The following is a 19793-nucleotide window of genomic DNA, read 5'->3' on the forward strand; positions in this document are numbered from 1 at the left end:
AAGAAGTTCTGGGTTCTGTCTTCCACATGACAAGAACAAAAAAGCCAGGTACCAGTGGCTCAGGCCAGTAATCCTAGCTACTCAGGAGGCTGAGATCTGAGGATCAGGGATTAAAGCCAGCCCCAGCAAGAAAGTCTGTGAGACTCTTATCTCCAATTAACCACCAGAAAACTGAAAGTGGTGCTGTGGCTCAAGTGGTAGAGCGATAGCCTTTAACTGAAGAGTTCAGAGACAGTGCCCAGGCCCAGAGTTCAAGCCCCACGGCCAACAACAACAAAACGAACAAACAAACAGGAATCAAACACATGACAAAATTCTATACTGTTATTATCCTTTGAGTTCTTACCAAACCATGCTCATTTCACTCTGGGAACAGTACATCAATCCTTGAAACCATGGATTTGGGAAAAACCGTTTATTCACAAAACTATCAAGCTTGTGGAGCCTGGAAAGCAAATTTCATATCCACCTCTCTGTGGATAGAGTATGAAGATATTTATTGCATCAAACTAAATAAACAATTACCATCATGACTTTACATCAGAAATGTTATCTATAGTCAAGTAACTGACTATGAGCAAGGGAATTGGGTTAAGTCTAGAAAAGCAAGTATCTAAGAGTAAACTACATCTAGGTTTATTCAGGAATTAATGTACAAGTGAAGCAGGTTAAGTCTACAAAGTTCATTTGAGAACTAAGGGCAAGTGGTTTATTCAGAGTTTCAAAAATAATCACCAGCTAAAAGAGGTATCTCAGTGCCAGGTGTTAGTGGCTCACACCTGCAGTCCTAACTACTCAGAAAGTTGATATCTGAGACTAGAGGCTTGAAGCTAGCCTGGGCAGAAAAGTCCCTGAGACTTTTATCTCCAATTAACAAGTGAAAAGCCAAAAGGAGTTGTGGCTCAAGTGATAGAGCACTATAGCCTTGAGTGGAAAAAGCTAAGGGAGAACATAAGGCCCTGACATCAAGCCCACAATACCTGTACACATAGACACACACACACAGAGTTAGGCAGAAACTTGTTTTCTTAGTAAGATGGAAAATGCAAATACTTAAAAAATATTCCTGCAGAATAGATCATGTATTGTTAAGGTCTAAGAGAATAGCAATGATTGTGCTTAGTGTCCGTAGCCAGAATGCTTGGATTCTAGTCTCAGCTTGCCTACTTAGCTGTAAAGAGTGATAATAACACCTGTCCCAACTCCCTCAAAGGGCAGTTTTAGCGTTGAAACAGAAACTATGTATTAAACTGTGTTTTCAAAACTGTAAGTACTCGACAAGTAAGTAGCTTTTGTTACAGCATAGCTGAAATGATTGCAGACTCACAAACAGGGGGCACGTAGAAAGAGAACACTGGCTCTCCCACGTTGGGGGGGGTGGGGGGCGGTGAGCTTTCATTAATCCTGTCTTGTTGAAACCTTTCAGTGTCCTTAAAAGACCTTTAACATCCTATACAACTATCATGGTAGTGCCCGCAAAAGTGCTTAAGAGAGTCAAAAAGCAGCCACCAAAATGCCCAGTCTGTGCAAAGGGTTTTTCCACGGAATCGCAGTTGTTTTTGAGGCTGCCGGCCGCCGAGCAGAAGCACGATAAGATTCCCTTTTGACCACTAATCGAGTGCCACAATACGTGGGAATGAGGGGGACGCCGCGACCAGCCTCAAATCCCCGGCGATCAGCAGCAAAAAAAGCACGGCAGCGCTAGTCCCCCGCGGAAGCCAGGCCCACCATCACCAGGCTCCACCCCCACCCTAGCGCGCAACGATGCAGGCCCACGTGACCCCAGCGTGGCGACGTCGGGGGCGGGCGGGGCTCGGCTGGCTCCGCAGCGCCGCGCAGGCGCCTTAGGGCCGCGCCGAACCGAGCCCCTCCTGCTCCCTGTAGGAGTCAAAATGGCGGCGAGGGGCACCTGGAACAGTCCCGGAGCCTGAGCCACTGACAGGAGAGGGCGGCGGCGTCGGCGGCGGCCGAAGGAGGATGGCCGCGGGTGCTGGCGCCGGTGCGGACGGCGGTGCTGGTGGCGGGGGCGGCGGGAGTGACGGTCCCAGCAGCGGCAGCGGCGGGAGGAGTCTCCGAGGTGAGCGTCCCTCGGCGTCTCTGGGACCGTGGAGCCGCCGCTCTGCCCCGCGCGGCGCGGGGCGTCCGAGCGCGGAGAGGGCTGGGGCTGGCGCGGGGACGCGGGGCTGGAGCAGGGTCGCCGCGGGAGGCGTCCGTCTGGGGCGCGGGCGCGGCGGGCGCCGGACTGGCCGGTCCCGGTGCTCGCCGAGGGTCCGCCGGGCGGGCCGGGCGGGGCGCCGCCGTCCCGGGGGCCGCGGCGCGAGCTGTGGCGTTGAGGGTGGCGCCCGGTGGCCGCGGCGGTGGCGGGGCCGGCTGCGGGCTCCGGTTCCCAGGTCTGAGGGGCGGGACCCGGGGAAACCTCCCCCGAGACCGGGGGTGCGGAGTTTAGGGATGCCGGTGTCGGGGGTGGGTGTGAGTGAGGGCGGCCGGCGGGGAGCAGGCCTGTAGCCGGCTACTCCCAGGGGGAGAAGTTAGAGGGTCCCGAAAGTTACTGTTGGGGTGGGTTTTTGGGGGGTGGAGAATTGAGCTTTGACAGGTATGGAGGGAGACAATACCTTGTGTGTGGTGAGGAACCGGCGGTTGCCCCTGGTGGGTATTTGATGGCCTTTCCCCCTGCCTTCCGGTTCGCACGCGATTTTGGAGAAACTCCCAAGAGTGTTGTTTTTACTTTCTGCCTACAATAGTACCTCTTCCCCTACCACACAGGTAACAACTACTCTGATGTAGGCCTGATTTACAGAAGCAGTCTTAGCTCTCTTCTGTTTCTCGGCGTTCCGTTTCCTCCTCTGAAACATCTTATTGTAACAAGGAAGGGGACTTTTTTTTTTCTTTTTGCAGAATTCCTTAGCTTTTAAGTCAACTAACACTCGTTTTTGTCTATGAATACCCCTTTCTTTTTAGATCGTTGGAGTAAATTGCTTTCTTCCCGCTATGAATTGCTTTACCGGAATCTTGGGTTGTTAAAAGCAGCTGTGATTAGGCCTGTCTTGAATTTTTGGAGTCAGGAAAAGGTTTACAGATTTGGTGTGGTGGTTGTTTTAAAGCCTAGAAACGAGGGCTAAAAAATGGTTTGTCTTGAGTCTTAGAGCTGGTTAAGAGATAGGACCAAAACTCCTACCTAGGCCTTTCTACATACCATTTATAGCCTTTTTTTCTACACTCCACAGTTTCTTAGTCTTCATTGTGTTCTTCACCATCCTTCTATCCCTACCCCTAAATCTGTGCAATAAAGTTGAAAGCAGAGTGTCTCTGGTTCTGACAGCTATCTCAAATAACTGAACATTTCTTCTACTAATCTGAATTTAATAAAAACATGTTTCATGCAGAGTTTTCGTAAGTCCATGACTACATATTCACTAAATTACAGCATGGCTCTTTTTTCTTTTCTTTGGTCAGTGATGGAGCTTGAGCTCTGGGCCTGGGCAATATCCCTCACCTCTGCAGCTCAAGGCAAGCGCTCTACCACTTAAACCACAGTATCACTTCCGGTTTCCTGGTGGTCAGTTGGAGAAAAGACTTTCCTTCCCGGGCTGGCCGGGCTGGCTTTGAGCCATGATCCTCAGATCTCAGCCTCCTAAGTAGCTAGGATTACAGCGAGAGCCACTGGTGCCTGCCTTAGCATAGCCCATTCTAATAAAGCCTACAGGTATTTTATCCTACAAAACCTGACTTCTATAGTGTTCTGTAGTGCAGTAATATCATTTAAACAAAATTTTTGTAGGATTTAAAACAGGTTATACTGCCCAGTTTCCATCGCTCATCCTGTTGGGTCATAGTAATTTTATTTATAGTGTGTCATAGGTTTATAGTGTTTATAGTTAACCAGTAAAAATACAATAAAACCAAGTGAATCTAGCTTCATATTTTAATTACTGAAACATGTCCAAAATTACACAGGTGATTATTGAAGATCTGCTGGATCTTCAGAAGAGCTACTGGACAAAGGAAAGAAATGTAATTCATAGACTTTGTCCTCAGGTTCTTATTGGAAAAAAATGTGCTCACATGAGTCTAGAAGACCATCTAGTGAATTCTAATACAAACAATACCGTGGGTTTTCAAGAGAGGGAATTTCAAGTGAGGTCTTAGCAGTTTGAAAAACTTCCCAGGACACTTGGTACTTCATCTGGAGAGGGTTACTTTGTGAGAGAAAAGCAAAAGGATAATTTGAAGATTAATTTTGACAGAAGGGAACAAACAGAGACTAAGATAAGCAACAATGGAATTTATTTGGGAGGATGATTTCTTTTTTTTTTTTTTTTGGTCGGCCGTGGGGCTTGAACTCTGGGCCTGGGCTCTGTCCTTCAGCTCTTCAGCTCAAGGCGAGCGCTCTACCACTTGAGCTACAGCGCCACTTCCGGTTTTCTGGTGGTTTATTGGAGATAGGAGTCTCACGGTCTCTCCTGCCCGGGCTGGCTTTGAACCGCGATCCTCAGATCTCAGCCTCCTGAGTAGCTAGGATTACAGGCGTGAGCCACCAGCGCCCAGCGATGATTTCTTTTTCAAAGGTATCAGCCTGTAGAAAAAGATTTTAGTGTTTAATTGAAATTGGGCTTTTTATTTTCTTATACAAGATCTAGATAGCCTTTCAAAGTTTAAAGGCCAAGGATTAATCTGTTAAACAACAAAACTATAATTGATCTACTTTGACTCATTTTGTTACTATTAGTAATTCATTTCCACTTACAAGTGGAATTTTGCTGTATTGTCCTGTAGTCACATGATTGTCAATGTTGTAGCAGGGTGCAGAATTTGTTACTTTAGGTATTTACTTGGGTTGTTTTGTAAGTCTCACTAAGGTAGTTGTGCTGGCCTTGAGCCTGATGTTTATTTAGTCAAAGATGCTTTCCAAATCGTGAGCCTTCCACTTCAGACTCACCCTCCCACCTTCTTTTTTTAAATGGCACCAGGAATTTGACTAAGGATTTCATGTTTGCTAGGCAAGTACTTTACCACTGGAGCCATGTCCCTAGGTCTTTTTTTTTTTTTTTTTTTGCTTTAGTTCTTTTTTATTTTATTTTTTTGAAGGTTGTGAGGCTTGAACTCGGGGCATGGGTGCTGTCCCTGAGCTCTTTTTTGCTCAAGGCTAGCACTCTACCACTTTGAGCCATAGTTCTACTTCCGGTTTTCTTGTGGTTTATTAGAGATAAGAGTCTCTTGGTCCCACAGTACTGTGAAATTGGGAAATTATGTAACCACTTAATCACAATAAAAAATTTGAAAAAAAATAAAGAGTCTCTTAGACTCAGGCTGGGAAGGTGGCTCAGTGGTAGAGTGCTTGCCTTGCATGCTTGAGGCCCTGGGTTCGATTCCTCAGCACCACATAAGCAGAAAAAGCCAGAAGTGGCACTGTGGCTCAAGTGGTAGAGGGTTAGCCTTGAGCTGAAGAGCTCAGGGACAGCGCCCAGGCCCAGAGTTCAGGCCCCACGACCAACAAAAAAAGAGTGTCTTGGACTCTCCTGCCTCTGATAGCCTTGGACCACAGTCTTCAGATTTCAGCCTGAGTAGGTTTACAGGCTTGAGCCACCAGCATCTGGCTCTTTTCAATATTTATATCCATAAAAATTTACATGTCCATCAGCATTGCATTATGATTCTCTTCTGCTTTCTACACACTGGGTACTTGCTTACTTTTTCTTTTTTTGAGAATAATTAATGAATGTGAAGTGGTATCACATTGTGGTGTTTTTTGTTTTTTGTTTTTGTTTTTTTTTCTTGGTCCTGGGGGTTGAATTCTGGGCCAGGGCACTGACCCTCAACTCTTCAGCTCAAGGCTAGTGTCCTACCACTTGAGCCACAGTGCCATTTCCTGCTTTTTTTCTGCTTATGTGGTACTGAGGAATCGAACCCAGGGCCTCATCCATGTGAGGCAAGCACTCTACCACTGAGCCAACCTCCCAGCCTCTGTGGTTTTCATTTTTATTTCCCTAGTGATCATGAGTGTCCTTTTCCATTCTGTTTGGCTTCTTATATATTAACTTTGAAGAAATACCAGGATATCAGGTTCTTTGCTTTTTTTTTTTTTAATACGAGGTCTCACCCAGAATGTTCTTGGAAATCTCCATTGTTTGCTTCAGCCTTTCTCCTGCTAAGAATCTAGATATGTATTACCAGGATCAGTTACTTTGTCGATTTTTCATTTCAACTTTTTTTCCTTTATTTTTAGGAGTTTTTTTTCCTGAATATTAATCTCGTATTAAACATGATTTGCAAGTGTTTTCTTTTTAATCTATGGCTTGTCTTTTCATTGTACTTTGATATGCAATTTATTTTTTTCAGTATTTTTTTGTGTTTAAACATATTTGTAATATGTCATTATTTGTTACCATTGTGATAGTCCATACTTGCATATGCCTCAGTTTACTTGAATAAATTTACCCCCTTCACCATATTCAAATTGCTTCCCTCAGGCTGGGAAGGTGGCTCAGTGGTAGAGCGCTTGCCTTGCATACATGAGGCCCTGAGTTCGATTCCTCAGCACCACATAAGCAGAAAAAAAAAAGGCCGGAAGTGGCGCTGTGGCTCAAGTGGTAGAGCACTCGCCTTGAGGTGAAGAGCTGAGGGACAGTGCCCAGGCCCAGAGTTCAGGCCCCACAACCGGACCCAAAACAAAACAAAAATCAAATTGCTCCCCTCAGTCCTGCCCCCTTTAACAAACAGCATTTGGAGGATATTATACTGTATCCATATGTGTGTGTACATGTGTGTGCTTGTATGTATATGTATGTATGTCCACAAACAACTTTAAATTCTCTTTATCCCTTAGTATCTCCTCTCACAAGTTTTTTATTTTGGCTAAGTCCTACTTACCTAGTTTTTCTTTTGTTGCTTGTACTTTTAGCGTCATATTAAAGAATTCATTGCCACATCCAGCATCATGAAGCTTTGCCTCTTTGTGTTCTTTTAAATGATACTTAGTTGTAGGTATTCTGTTTAGGTCTTTATAGATAACCAGTTCTTCTAATGCAGTTTGTTTTAAAATATTTCTTTCTCATTGAGTGGTTTTGGTACCTTTATTAAAATTCACTTGAGGGTATAGATCAGTTTTAAAGAATGTGCTTAGCGTGTACAAGAGGCTGGGTTCAAGCTCTAACACAAATGATAGTTATTATTTGACTATAGTTTAAGGGTTTATTTCCCTTGTATTCCATTTGTCTGTAAGTCTGTCTTCATGCCAGTATCATGCTATTTATTATTATTACTATTATTAAATAGATGTACAAAGGAGTTTCAATTCCAGAAATCTGGTAATGAATATAATGCATTTTGATCAATATCACCCTTTCCATCATTCTCCCCTATCTTTCCTCCTCCCTGTTAACATTATCCCCACCTCTGGTCCCCAGCTTCACCCAGACCTGAGGTCCTCCCTGTCCTAGAGTTCCCACCCTATAGCTGGCCACTCCCATTCTCTGCCCAGACCTACCTGTGCAAGGACCTTGCCACTAGCCCCAGAGCTACCCACCTGGGGGGAGATATGGCCTCTAATAAACCTTATAATAATCTTTCTCTTGTGCGTGCCTGCCTCCACATGGTCCCCCTGGGATGGTCTTGATGGATTCTAAAAATCCCTACCTTCAAGTTACAGTTCTTTCACTGAATATAATGACTATTTGCTCACCTTTTCTCTCTTCACTTGTGTGCCCTCCCCTGTCCTCCCCTCTATCATGCATTGTTTTTTCATTGGGTTGTGTTTTTTGTTGTTGTTGTTGTTGTTGTTTTGCTACTCCTAGAGTTTGAACTCTGACCCTTTGTCGTCCTAGGGCCTGGCATAGCTTTTCTTTTCTTTTTTGCTGGTCCCAGGCTTCAGGGCCTGGGTGCTGTTCTGAGCTTTTTCTCAAAGCTAGTATGCTAACACTTTGAGTCACAGTGACACTTCCAGTTTTTCTGGTGGTTGATTGGAGATAAGAGTCTCATGAACTTTCCTGCCCAGGCTGACTTTAAACTGAGATTACAGGTGTGAGCCACCAGCACCTGGCTTTCTATGCTTTCCTTTATTGTTCTCAGCATTTCTTGAGATTTCTGTTCATTCTTCTAAATCCTTTTTTTAAAAAAAATTTTATTAAATAGTTGTACAGAGGGGTTTCAGTTTCTAGAAGTCAAGTTATGAGTACAGTACATCATAGTACCATTCACAAAACTCTTCTTCATGATCCAGTAGTTTGGAATTGGAGCTTTCCTAATGAAGACTGTTCTGGATGAGGGTACCTTGGAGTTTCGGTAGTCATGTTTCTGTTATCTTTTCTCTCCAGCCAGTTTCAGGCTTCCTATCAGGCTCATCCAATGTGTTTTCTTATCTCTCAGGCTCTACCACTGGAACCCATAGTTGCTTATCAACAAGAAATATAATTTTATATTATTAACATGTGCTAATAAGTTGGTATCAGAAAATCTAAATGCTGTGGCTTTTGTGAGGTTTTTCTATTAAATTCAGTTGAGGGCTGGGAAGGTGGCTCAGTGGTAGAACGCTTGCCTTGCATGCATGAGGCCCTGGGTTCAATTCCTCAGCACCACATAAGCAAAAGAGAAAAAAGCCGGAAGTGGTGCTGTGGCTCAAGTGGTAGAGCGCTAGCCTTGAGCTGAAGAGCTGAGGGACAGCGCCCAGGCCCAGAGTTCAGGCTCCATGACTGGACCCATAAATAAATAAATTAATAAATAAATAAATTAATTCAGTTGAATATATTCTGATATGAGCTGTTTCTCTCTTTTCTTTGTAAACTCAAATCTGAACTAACATTTCTCATCACTGACTCTTTTTTTTGTTGTTGAGAAACTGGGACTTGAACTCTATACTTGGTGCTTTGTTCGTTGGCTGGTGCTCTACTAACAGTCATGTTTCCAACTTTTACCACCTTCTCTAAAGCTGCCTTTCTGTACACCACTAAGCCTACAGTAAAAAACAGTACATCTAATTAAAATAGTTATTTTATTAATTCAGGCAAATACCGACTGACTCAAAATCTCTTTTATCATAAACAAATGTTATAAATGACACCATTGTCTTATGTGGCAATTGATTAGAAAACTTCTATAGACTATCTTGCAGGACCTAATAATCATGTTCACTGTCTGTTTATAAGCACTTTTTTCTTGCTCCTTCTAGAACTACCTCAGTTTGGAGGGATACAGCTGCAAGAAGACAACACAGGTTTTGATGTTGGGGTGGCTGGGTCAAAGTCAGTCTCTTACCTACTGCTGTGGCCATCAGTGTTTCAGTTACCTCTGCCAAACAACCAGATTAAGTGGATATGCAAGGTACAACCTACTTTTTTTTTTTTAGTTAGTCGTGGGGATTGAACTCTGGGCTTGGGTGCTGTCCCTGTACTCTTCAGCTCAAGGTGAGTGTTCTACCTCTTGAGCCACAGCACCACTTCCGGTTTTCTGGTGGTTTGTTGGAGATAAGAGTCTCACGTACTTCCCTGCCTGGGCTGTCTTTGAACCGCTAGGATTACAGGCATGAGCCACCAACTCCCGGCTCTTCCTCCCCTTCCTACCTCCTTTTCCCTCCCTTCCTCTTCCCTCCCCCCTCTCTTTTTCTCTCTCTCCTTCCTTTTCCTGCCTTCCTTTCCTTCCTTTTTTCTTTTCCTTTTCTTTTCTCTCCTTCCTTCCTTCCTTCCTTCCTTCCTTCCTTCCTTCCTTCCTTCCTTCCTTCCTTCCTTTCCTTCCTTTCCTTCCTTTCCCCCTCTCTCTCTCTCTCTCTGTCTCTGTCTCTCTCTCTCTCTGTCTCTTTCTTTCTTTCATGCCAGTAATAGGGCTTGTGCTCGGGGCCTGGGCACTGTCCTCTAGCTTTTTTGCTCAAGGTTAGCACCCCATGACTTGAGCTACACCTCTGCCTCCAGCTTTTTGGTGATTTATTGGAGATAAGAGTCTCATGGACTTTTCTGCCCAAGTTGGCTTCAAACTATGGTTCTCAGGTCTCAGCCTCCTGAGTCGCTAGGATTACAAGTATGAATTACCAGGACCTGGCTTCATTCATTACTTGGTGGACAGCTGGGTTACTTCCATGTTTTAGCTACTGTGAATAATAAGCTGTGAACATGTGTGTACAAATACCTTTTCCATTTTCTGCTTTCAATTCTTTGCAGTAAAACTCAAATTGCACGGTCATGTGGTATTTCTCTTTTTATTTATTTTTAGAAATGGATGTTTTCTGCAATTGTCCTATCTTGCATGGAATGCAAGAGTTCCAATTTCTCTACATCCTCACTAATACTCTGTGTGTGTGTGTGTGTGTGTGTGTGTGTGTGTGTGTGTGTGTTATGTATTAATAGCCATCTTAATGATCTCAATGGTTATGATGAGATAATCTCATTTGGCTTTCACTTACATTTCCCTAATAATTAGTGATATTGATGATTGTTAATGTATTTGGCTATTTGTGAATCTTCTTTGGAGAAACAACTTTCAAGGATTTGCCTGTTTTTAATTTTTTTTTTAGTTTTAATTATAAATCATTTTCTTTATGAGTTTATAATTCACTTTCAGTTGATGAAAATAGACTTGAAGGCTGTGTCTCCTAACTTATCTTAGTAAACAGAGTTAATGAAACATAATAATGAAACATAATAATGACAAGCTGTATGACAAGCATTGTTAGTCTGTGCTATTAGAAATGTCACAGTTTTCTGTGCTGGGTAACAGTCTTCTGTCTTTATAGTAGATGGTCCCATTGAGACATCCTAGCCTAGTTTGTGTCTTTCTGAATTCCCCTCCTGGTGTCATCTTTTTGAAGATGCCTTCAAAGGCAAGGGTTTATTGCTGACTGCTGCTTGCTGTTCAATATCTTTTTGTCATGTTGCTCTTGAAATGTATCCAAGGATAAAACTGAAGCTTACAAAGAAAGTAATCTTAGCTCTTTCACTTTATATGATCTTGGACAAGTTACTAACCTCTCAGCCTCATCAGTAAAAATTGTTAAGAGAATGAGTTAATCTATGCGAAAGCTTTAAGACAGAATCTGATGTACAATAAACCCTAAAACAAAAAAGAGTTATGTTAGATAAAACATGGAGTATGAGAGCCGGGCGCTGGTGGCTCACGCCTGTAATCCTAGCTACTCAGGAGGCTGAGATCTGAGGATCACGGTTCAAAGCCAGCCCGGGCAGGAGAGACTGTGAGACTCCTATCTCCAATAAATCACCAGAAAACCGGAAGTGGTGCTGTAGCTCAAGTGGTAGAGTGCTCGCCTTGAGCTGAAGAGCTGAGGGACAGCGCCCAGGCTCAGAGTTCAAGCCCCACGACCCACAAAAAAAAACAACAACAACAAAAAAAAAAAAAAAACATGGAGTATGAGATGGCTATAGAAAAAAATTTAATTGGTGACTTTTGGGAGTTTCCTTTTTAAACTACTTATTTCAGGTTTATCAAGAAATGTGATTGAGGAAGTGGCGCTGTAGCTCAAGTGGTAGAGCGTTCGCCTTGAGCTGAAGAGCTGAGGGATAGCGCCTAGGCCCAGAGTTCAAGCCCCACGACCGACAAAAAAAAAAAAAAAAAAAAAAAAGCAGTTCACGAAGAAATGTGATTGGCTATAGCATGAACATGGTCCCAAACTTCACCTCGTCAAACCGCGTACACATGTTCTCTCTGTTTTGTTTTTGTTTTTGTTTTTTTGTCGGTCGTGGGGCTTGAACTCTGGGCCTGGGCGCTGTCCCTCAGCTCTTCAGCTCAAGGCCAGCGCTCTACCACTTGAGCTACAGCGCCACTTCCGGTTTTCTGGTGATTTATTGGAGATAGGAGTCTCACGGTCTCTCTGCCCGGGCTGGCTTTGAACCGCGATCCTCAGATCTCAGCCTCCTGAGTAGCTAGGATTACAGGCGTGAGCCACCAGAGCCCGGCTATGTTCTCTCTGTTTTGTACCACTTTTTATACTCAAGCATCTTGGCTTGAAGATAAGTATTCAGCTTAGATTTGACAGTAATGAAGTGTTGCAGTAGTTTTGCATTTCTCTTTCATTTTAAGTTGCTTTGCTCCACTTTTCTGTCCTCCTTTCCCTAATAATCAAACTAATAGAAAAACATGCTTAAACCCAAAATCCAAGTGCCTTTTTTTTTCTCTGTAGACTAACATTCATTTTCCAAATTAGTAGGTTATATTGCTTCATTGAATTTTAGAAATCCTATTTAATCTTCCTTATTTTATAGATTTAGAATCAAGCCCATCAAAGTTCAGCATGAGCTCATACCTGTAATCCTAGCTACTCAGGAGGCTGGAATCTAAGGATGATGGTGCAAAGCCAGTGTGGGCAAGAAAGTCCATGAAACTCTTACCTCCAGTTAATCACACAAAAACCAGAAGTAGAACTGTGACTCAAGCAGTAGAAAGCCAGCCTTAAGTGAAAACCTCAGGAACAGTGCCCAAACCCTGAGTTCAAGCCCCAAGACTGGGGGAGGTAGGAGGGAAGGAGTCAAGTGTGACTTCTTCCTCATTTGTGGAAAATCAATGACAGAATGCAATCCTTGATCCCTTAACTCTTGCCGTCTTCTCTGCTGCATAAAGCAGTAAATGTGTTTTCATAACAGTAATCAGCATTTTTCCAAACTGTTATATAAGGTCATTCTTTTACTTCTCTGTAGGGCAACAGGACTCATTTAGATCAAGCTAATTACTTCCTCTTCATGATGTACCTTAACACTTAAAAGAGGCTATAAAATTCCATTCTGGGCAGGGAATGTGGCTTAGTGACAGAGTGCTTGCCTAGCATGCATGAGACCCTGGGCTCAATTCCTCAGTTCTGCATAAACAAAATTAATAATAAAGTTCCCATCTGGTGTTAATCCTGAATTTTTCAAGCTTTTAAAAAACTCTCTATAAAATACTGACCTAGGATTGGTTTGGTTTGCATTGGGTAAGTGGGGAGGAAAGGAGCTGACTTCTGTTTTGTTAATTTTATTTGTTGTTGTTTTTAATTTTCTGATAGTTGTTTTCTTTTTTGCATTCAACATGGTTTTCCCCTTCAACTGGGTCTATTGTACTTAATGAAACATTTTAACATAGTTACATGGTTTGATTGAGACCCATCTTGTTGAGGTTAACAGAGGGAATTATCTAGAATAGTGATTCTACAAAAAGAATTTATAAACCTTCTAGGGCCATTTGCATCTCACACTTCTTTTTTCCTTACCTGTCACCTCAGCCAAATATTAAATTTCATCCTGTGTCTATAGTAGACAAAAATCAGGCTTGCCTACGGGGAAAAAAAAATTTCTTGAAGAGATTTGAATTCTCATTTAACCTAATTTCTAGCATGTAAAGACAGATTAAATTAAAAAACAATGAGCCAGGTGCCAGTGGCTCATGCCTGTAATCCTAGCTACTCAGGAGGCTGAGATCTAAGGATCATGGTTCAAAGCACCAGTCCAGGCAGGAAAACTCCGTGAGACTCTTTATCTCCAATAAACCACTAGGAAACCAGAAGTGGTGCTGTGGCTCATGTGGTAGAGCGCTCACCTTGAGCTGAAGAGCTGTGGGACAGCACCCAGGCCCAGAGTTCAAGACCCAAGACTGACAAAAACAAACAAACAAAAAAGAACAACAAAAAAAAATGTACTACTGTGTACCATTTGCCATAGATTTTATTTTTTTTTGTTTTGATCAGTATGAGGGTTTGAACTCAGGGTATCAACTTTCATTTTTTTTTTTTTTTTTTTTTTTTTTTTTGTCGGTCGTGGGGCTTGAACTCTGGGCCTGGGTGCTGTCCCTCAGCTCTTCAGCTCAAAGCGAGCACTCTACCACTTGAGCTACAGCGCCACTTCCGGTTTTCTGGTGGTTTATTGGAGATAGGAGTCTCAAGGTCTCTCTTGCCCGGGCTGGCTTTGAACCGCGATCCTCAGATCTCAGCCTCCTGAGTAGCTAGGATTACAGGCGTGAGCCACCAGCACCCGGCTCAACTTTCATTTTAAACCTAACAAAATTCAAATAATGAATTTCCCCCATAAAGGAACTTTTTCTACATTTCTAGTACTTAAGAATTAAAAACTTGGAATAGCTGGGCACTGGTGGCTCATGCTTATAATCCTATTTAGGGCTGCTCAGGAAGCCAAAGTCTGAGGATCACAGTTCAAAGCCAGCCCGGGCAAGAAAGTCCATGAGACTCTTATTTCCAGTTAACCACCAGAAAAACAGAAGTGGCACTGTGGCTCAAGTGTAGAGCACTAGCCTTGAGCTGCAGAGCTGAGGGATAGGGCCCAGGTCCAGAGTTCAAGCCCCCAAAACAAAACAGAACTGTGAATAATACTGAGTATCAAATGTTAGAAAGTATTTGATTGATTACTTATCTGTGTTAAAATGGACTGTGTTGGAAGAAGTAACTTGGTTTTGGCAATTCAGTTTACAAAATGGTATTTAAACCCTTTAGCGTCTTACAGAATGTACTGTCATATCTGGCCACGTCTCAGACTTCCAGTAGTATGTGTTAAGCAAAGTTTAAAGGTGCTGTGTTCTCACAGATAAATTTTACTAGAAATTTGTTTATATATTATTTGATTGGAGCTACTGCTCTTTAAAAGTATATCTAGGGGGCTGGGAAGGTGGCTTAGTGGTAGAGCGCTTGCCTTGCATGCATGAGGCCCTGGGTTCAATTCCTCAGCACCACATAAGTAAAAAGAAAAAAAGCCGAAAGTGGCACTGTGGCTCAAGTGGTAGAGCCCTAGCCTTAAGCTGAAGAGCTGAGGGACAGCGCCCAGGCCCAGAGTTCAGGCCCCACGACCGGACCCAAAATAAATAAATAAAAATAAATAAAAGTATATCTAATTACTAGAAAGTATTATATGTATATATGTGTATTTACACATATATGCAATGTTGTATATGTTGAGATACACATAATAAAAGATCTGAGTAAGCCCTGGGCTGGTGGCTCACGCCTGTAATCCTAGCTACTTAGGAGGCTGAGATCTGAGGATCACAGCTCAAAGCCAGCCTGGGCAGGAAATTCCTTGAGACTCTTATCTCCAAAGTGGTGCTGTGGCTCAAGAAGTAGAGCGGAAGATCGCAGGGACAGGGCCCAAGGCCAGAGTTCAAGCCCCATGACTGACCCCCCCCCCAAAAAAAAAAAAATCTGAGTAAAACACAAAAAGATTTGAATAGAAAATAGGGGTTTTCCTAAATGTGAATTACTAAGGTTATGCTGTATCAGTAATGGAGGTGAAAATAAATTCTAACACTCTTGACACAGTTCTGTATTTTAGCAGGTTTTCTGTGATAGTGTGTGTATGTGTTTTCTTTAAATCTTAGTTGTTAAAACATTTCCATCTTTCATTTTAGGCCAAATTAGTTGGTTGCTGGTTTACCTAACAATTCTAATAATAGAGTTTAAATTTCTCTTAAGCCCTTTTTAGTTAGATAAATTTTAGATATCCAAATGGTTTAAGGTGTAAATGTATTCTTTAGTCTTGTTCTCTCTTATAGTTTTGTCTAAGTGTATATATCCTGCCAGCATCTCTGAGAGGAGAGTTAAATCACCTGGTTCAAAATTTAATCTATTAATGCTACTGACCTGTTATATTATCAGATAATAGCAGTATTTTTATTTCAGGAGTTTTTGAGGAAGGTAGTTGTTTTTTCCCCTCACATATCTCACTGTATTTCTAACTCCTGAAAAATGACTATAGAATAATAACTTAAAGATATTTTCCTTTGAGTGTTCACTTTTCCTTGTCCCCTTTTTCACAGACTGCCCAGTTTTATAGATTAAAGACCAGATGAAGCAGTTTTATCTTAAAGCAGAAAAACAACAAGCCAATTACTTGTCTGCATTTTTTTAACTAGTATCAACTTTTTCTTTTTTGCCAGTTTGCTCAAGGCTATAGCACTCTACCACTTGAGCCAGCTTTTTCTGTTTGTGTGGAAAGGAGGAATTGAACCCTGGGCTTCTTAATGCATGCAGGGCAAGCACTCACCACTAAGCCACATTACTGGCCCTCAACTTTTTAAATGTTATTAAGTTGCTTAGAAGATTGGCTTACAATTATGGACAGTTGTCGCAATTCTTTTTTATTTTAATTGTAGCCTTTCATTTTAGTCCAGATGCTCTTTCTGTGTTTTGAAATTAGTATGATGCTTTTTTTTATAACCTGAAAAGTATATTATTTTATGGCTCAGAGTTACAGGAAGATTCATATATCAAACTTAAACATTTAAAAATATTTTCTGGAAATGTACATGTAGATTGACTATACCATTATTTACCAACAGAAGCAGTTCTTTAGTAACATGTTTTTGTGATTTTTGAGATACATTTGGAAAAATAAACACAATTATCTTTGTTTTATATCAAGAAATGGATGAAAAGATGCAGCTGGATCCAGGGTTGAAGGTTCATAAAGGCCTCTGGGATTATACTCTGAAGAACCAGCAGATGGAATGCCTGAGTGACTGAAGAAAATGGGTGCTAATGCATCTAACTATCCTCATTCATGTTCCCCAAGGGTAGGGGGAAATCCACAGGCCCAACAGACTTTCATAGGTAACTTTCAGTTTTTCTGATGTATTTTCCATCATAACTATAAATGGAATTGTGTTCTTAGTGATCTTGGTGGATAAGCAAATTGATCTGTGGAAATGTTACAAATAATTCTGTGGCATCTGGATTCCTCCCCTCACGAATAAGAAATATGGCTTTTATGGGTTTTATCAGACTAAATACTTTATAGCACAAGGATCTTTAATTTTGTAGTAACCATAACTGACAATAAGCTAGGAATCTCCAGGGATGGGAAGGTGGCTCAGTGGTAGAGTGCTTGCCTTGCATGCATGAGGCCCTGGGTTCGATTCCTCAGCACCACATAAGCAAAAAGAAAAAAGCCGGAAGTGGTGCTGTGGCAGAGCGCTAGCCTTGAACTGAAGAGCTGAGGGACAGTGCCCAGGCCTAGAGTTCAGGCCCCACGACCGGACCAAAAAAAAAAAAAAAAAGCTTGGAATCTCCAGTCATATGTACTGGTCTTTTAATTTTGCTACTATAACTATAGTCTTGGTATAATTAGGGAGAAAAACATTTCACAATTACGTGTGTGTGTGTGTGTGTGTGTGTGTGTGTGTGTGTGTGTGTGTGTGTGTGTGTGTGTGTGTGTGTGTGTGTGTGTGTGTGTGTGTGTGTGTGTGTGTGTGTGTGTGTGTGTGTGTGTCTATAAATTGTTTCTTTCTAGAAAGATGTGTTATTTATTCAGAGAACTAAAGGGTCTTAAAAAAATTCAGACTGATTTGTTCTTTTTGTCTCTTTTTCTTTTCTTCTTTTCATTTTTATTTTTTCTATTTCCTATTTGTTTAATTATGGATTTTTTAGGTAGTGTCTCGCTATATAGCATACTCTGACCTTAAGTTCTCAGTTCCTGCCTCAGTCTGGATTACAGAAGTTACTTCCTTTTATAAAAATGAAAATGAGCCGGGTGCTGGTGGCTCATGCATGTAATCCGAGCTATTCAGGAGGCTGAGATTTGAGGATCTTGGTTCAAAGCCAGCCCGGGGAAGGAAAAGTCAATGAGACTCTTCTCTCCAATAAACCACTCAGAAAACTGGAAATGGCACTGTTGCTCAAGTGGTAGAGCGATAACCTTGAGCTAAATTGCTGAGGGACAGTGTCTAGGCCCAGAGTTCAATCCCCATGATGGACCAAAAAAAAAAAATTTAAATGAAGCTGAGTGTTAGTGGCTCAATGTCTATAATCCTAAACTCAGTAGGCTGAGAAACAAGGATCATGCTAGCCTGGGCAGGAGAGTCTGTGAGATTCTTATCTCCAATTAAATCACAGAAAAAGCTGGACGTGGTACTGTGGCTCAAGTGGTAGTGCTAGCCTTGAGCAAAAGGAACTCAGGGACATACCCACGCCCAGAATTCAAGCCTCAAGACCAGCAAAAAAAAGAAAGGCAGTTTTGAGTAGTCCAAGAATGTATTTGCAAAAAAATTTTGACATAAAAAATGTTAATGTGGGAAACATGTTAAAAAAGAAAAACAAATTATTTGTTTAATTTTCCTTTTAGGAACATCATCTTATTCCCAGCAAGGCTATGGCTGTGAATCAAAATTATATAGCCTTGACCATGGCCATGAGAAGCCACAAGACAAAAAAAAGAGAACCTCTGGCCTTGCCACCCTCAAAAAGAAGTTTATTAAACGTCGAAAATCTAACAGGTCTGCAGATCATGCCAAGCAGATGCGAGAACTCCTCTCAGGGTGGGATGTTAGAGATGTCAATGCATTAGTGGAAGAATATGAGGGAACTTCAGCCTTAAAAGAGCTTTCTTTACAAGCCAGTTTGGCTAGACCAGAAGCACGGACATTGCAGAAAGATATGGCTGATCTTTATGAATACAAGTATTGTACTGATGTAGACTTAATATTTCAAGAAACTTGTTTTCCTGTTCATCGTGCCATTTTGGCAGCAAGGTGTCCATTTTTTAAAACACTGCTTTCTTCCTCACCTGAGTATGGGGCAGAGATAATAATGGACATCAATACAGCAGGTATTGATATGCCTATGTTTTCTGCTTTGCTACACTACCTTTATACTGGAGAATTTGGAATGGAAGACTCGAGGTTTCAAAATGTCGATATCCTTGTTCAGCTTAGTGAAGAATTTGGAACACCAAATTCCCTTGATGTAGATATGCGTGGGCTCTTTGATTACATGTGTTATTATGATGTTGTCCTTAGTTTTTCTTCAGACTCTGAACTGGTTGAAGCTTTTGGTGGAAATCAGAACTGTTTAGATGAAGAGCTCAAAGCCCACAAGGCTGTTATTTCTGCACGATCCCCGTTTTTTCGAAATTTATTACAAAGGAGGATACGGACTGGTGAAGAAATTACAGACCGAACTTTGAGGACTCCTACAAGAATTATATTAGATGAATCCATTATACCAAAAAAATATGCGAAAGTAATATTACACTGTATGTATACAGATGTGGTGGACCTTTCCGTTTTGCACTGTAGTCCCTCTGTAGGGAGTCTCAGTGAAGTTCAGGCTCTCGTCGCAGGGAAGCCAAACATGACCAGGGCAGAAGAAGCCATGGAACTTTACCACATAGCACTGTTCTTGGAATTTAACATGCTTGCGCAAGGTATGAAATTCTAACTTTTTTATTTCTATAATTACATGCTTGTCTCCCAAATTGAAAACATAACCAGTTGGTTCTCATTTCAGTGCCTATGATGAGCAGGGTCAGTTTTTTTGAGCCTATAATTATAAAGTCTGAGACAGCATAAGGGTCAGGGATAATGGGGCCTTCCATTTCATATTAAAATTAAGCTTAATTTTATATTGAATTACCCATTTATATTCTGTCTGTACCCAAACTTAAATGATTGGTTTCCCTGATTTTGAGGTTAGACTCTCATATTTATACTCAACACCTTGTTGATTCTTAAATGTTTGCTGTTAGAATGAATTCATTATAAAAATGAAGATAGCTGCATTTGAATATAAATTGATTTATATTAGATTAGAGAATTGGACAAACTCTCTAATTTACATTTCTAAGTATTCTGTATCTTATTTTTTAGCTTAGCTGTACATCATACACTACATTTAAAAAACAATAGTGAATCCTGGTATCTGTGGCTCATGTCTATAATCCTAGTTTCTTAGAAGGCAGAGATCTGAGACTTGGACCTTGAAACCAGCCCAGGCAGGAAAGTCCATGAGAATCTTTATCCCTAATTAACCACCAAAAAAAGCCAGAAGTAGAACTGTGGTTCAAGTGGTAGAATACTAGCCTTGAGCTTAAAAAAGCATAAGGGTAGAG

The 19793-nt window shown here is 41.7% G+C and overlaps 1 protein-coding gene across 2 annotated transcripts in view; it reads left to right on the forward strand.

The window, feature by feature from the left end:
* The first annotated feature begins 1825 nt into the window (after positions 1-1825).
* Positions 1826-19793, forward strand: part of LOC138833116 (BTB/POZ domain-containing protein 7) — a 77903-nt gene continuing 59935 nt past the window's right edge. Inside the window, exons 1-4 of one of the 2 annotated variants that reach the window (XM_070031460.1) lie at positions 1893-2077; positions 9161-9312; positions 16332-16519; positions 18030-19109. In XM_070031460.1, the coding sequence (XP_069887561.1) occupies positions 16438-16519; positions 18030-19109 (1162 nt within the window). In that variant the 5' untranslated portion in view covers positions 1893-2077; positions 9161-9312; positions 16332-16437. Of the gene's footprint in view, positions 2078-9160; positions 9313-16331; positions 16520-18029; positions 19110-19793 lie in introns of both variants that reach the window. The other variant, XM_070031459.1, reaches the window with a different exon arrangement.

This window comes from Dipodomys merriami, unplaced genomic scaffold, assembly GCF_024711535.1.
Source record: "Dipodomys merriami isolate MVZ:Mamm:240054 unplaced genomic scaffold, mDipMer1.0.p SCAF_200, whole genome shotgun sequence".
In the NCBI taxonomy this organism is placed as follows: Eukaryota; Metazoa; Chordata; class Mammalia; order Rodentia; family Heteromyidae; genus Dipodomys; species Dipodomys merriami.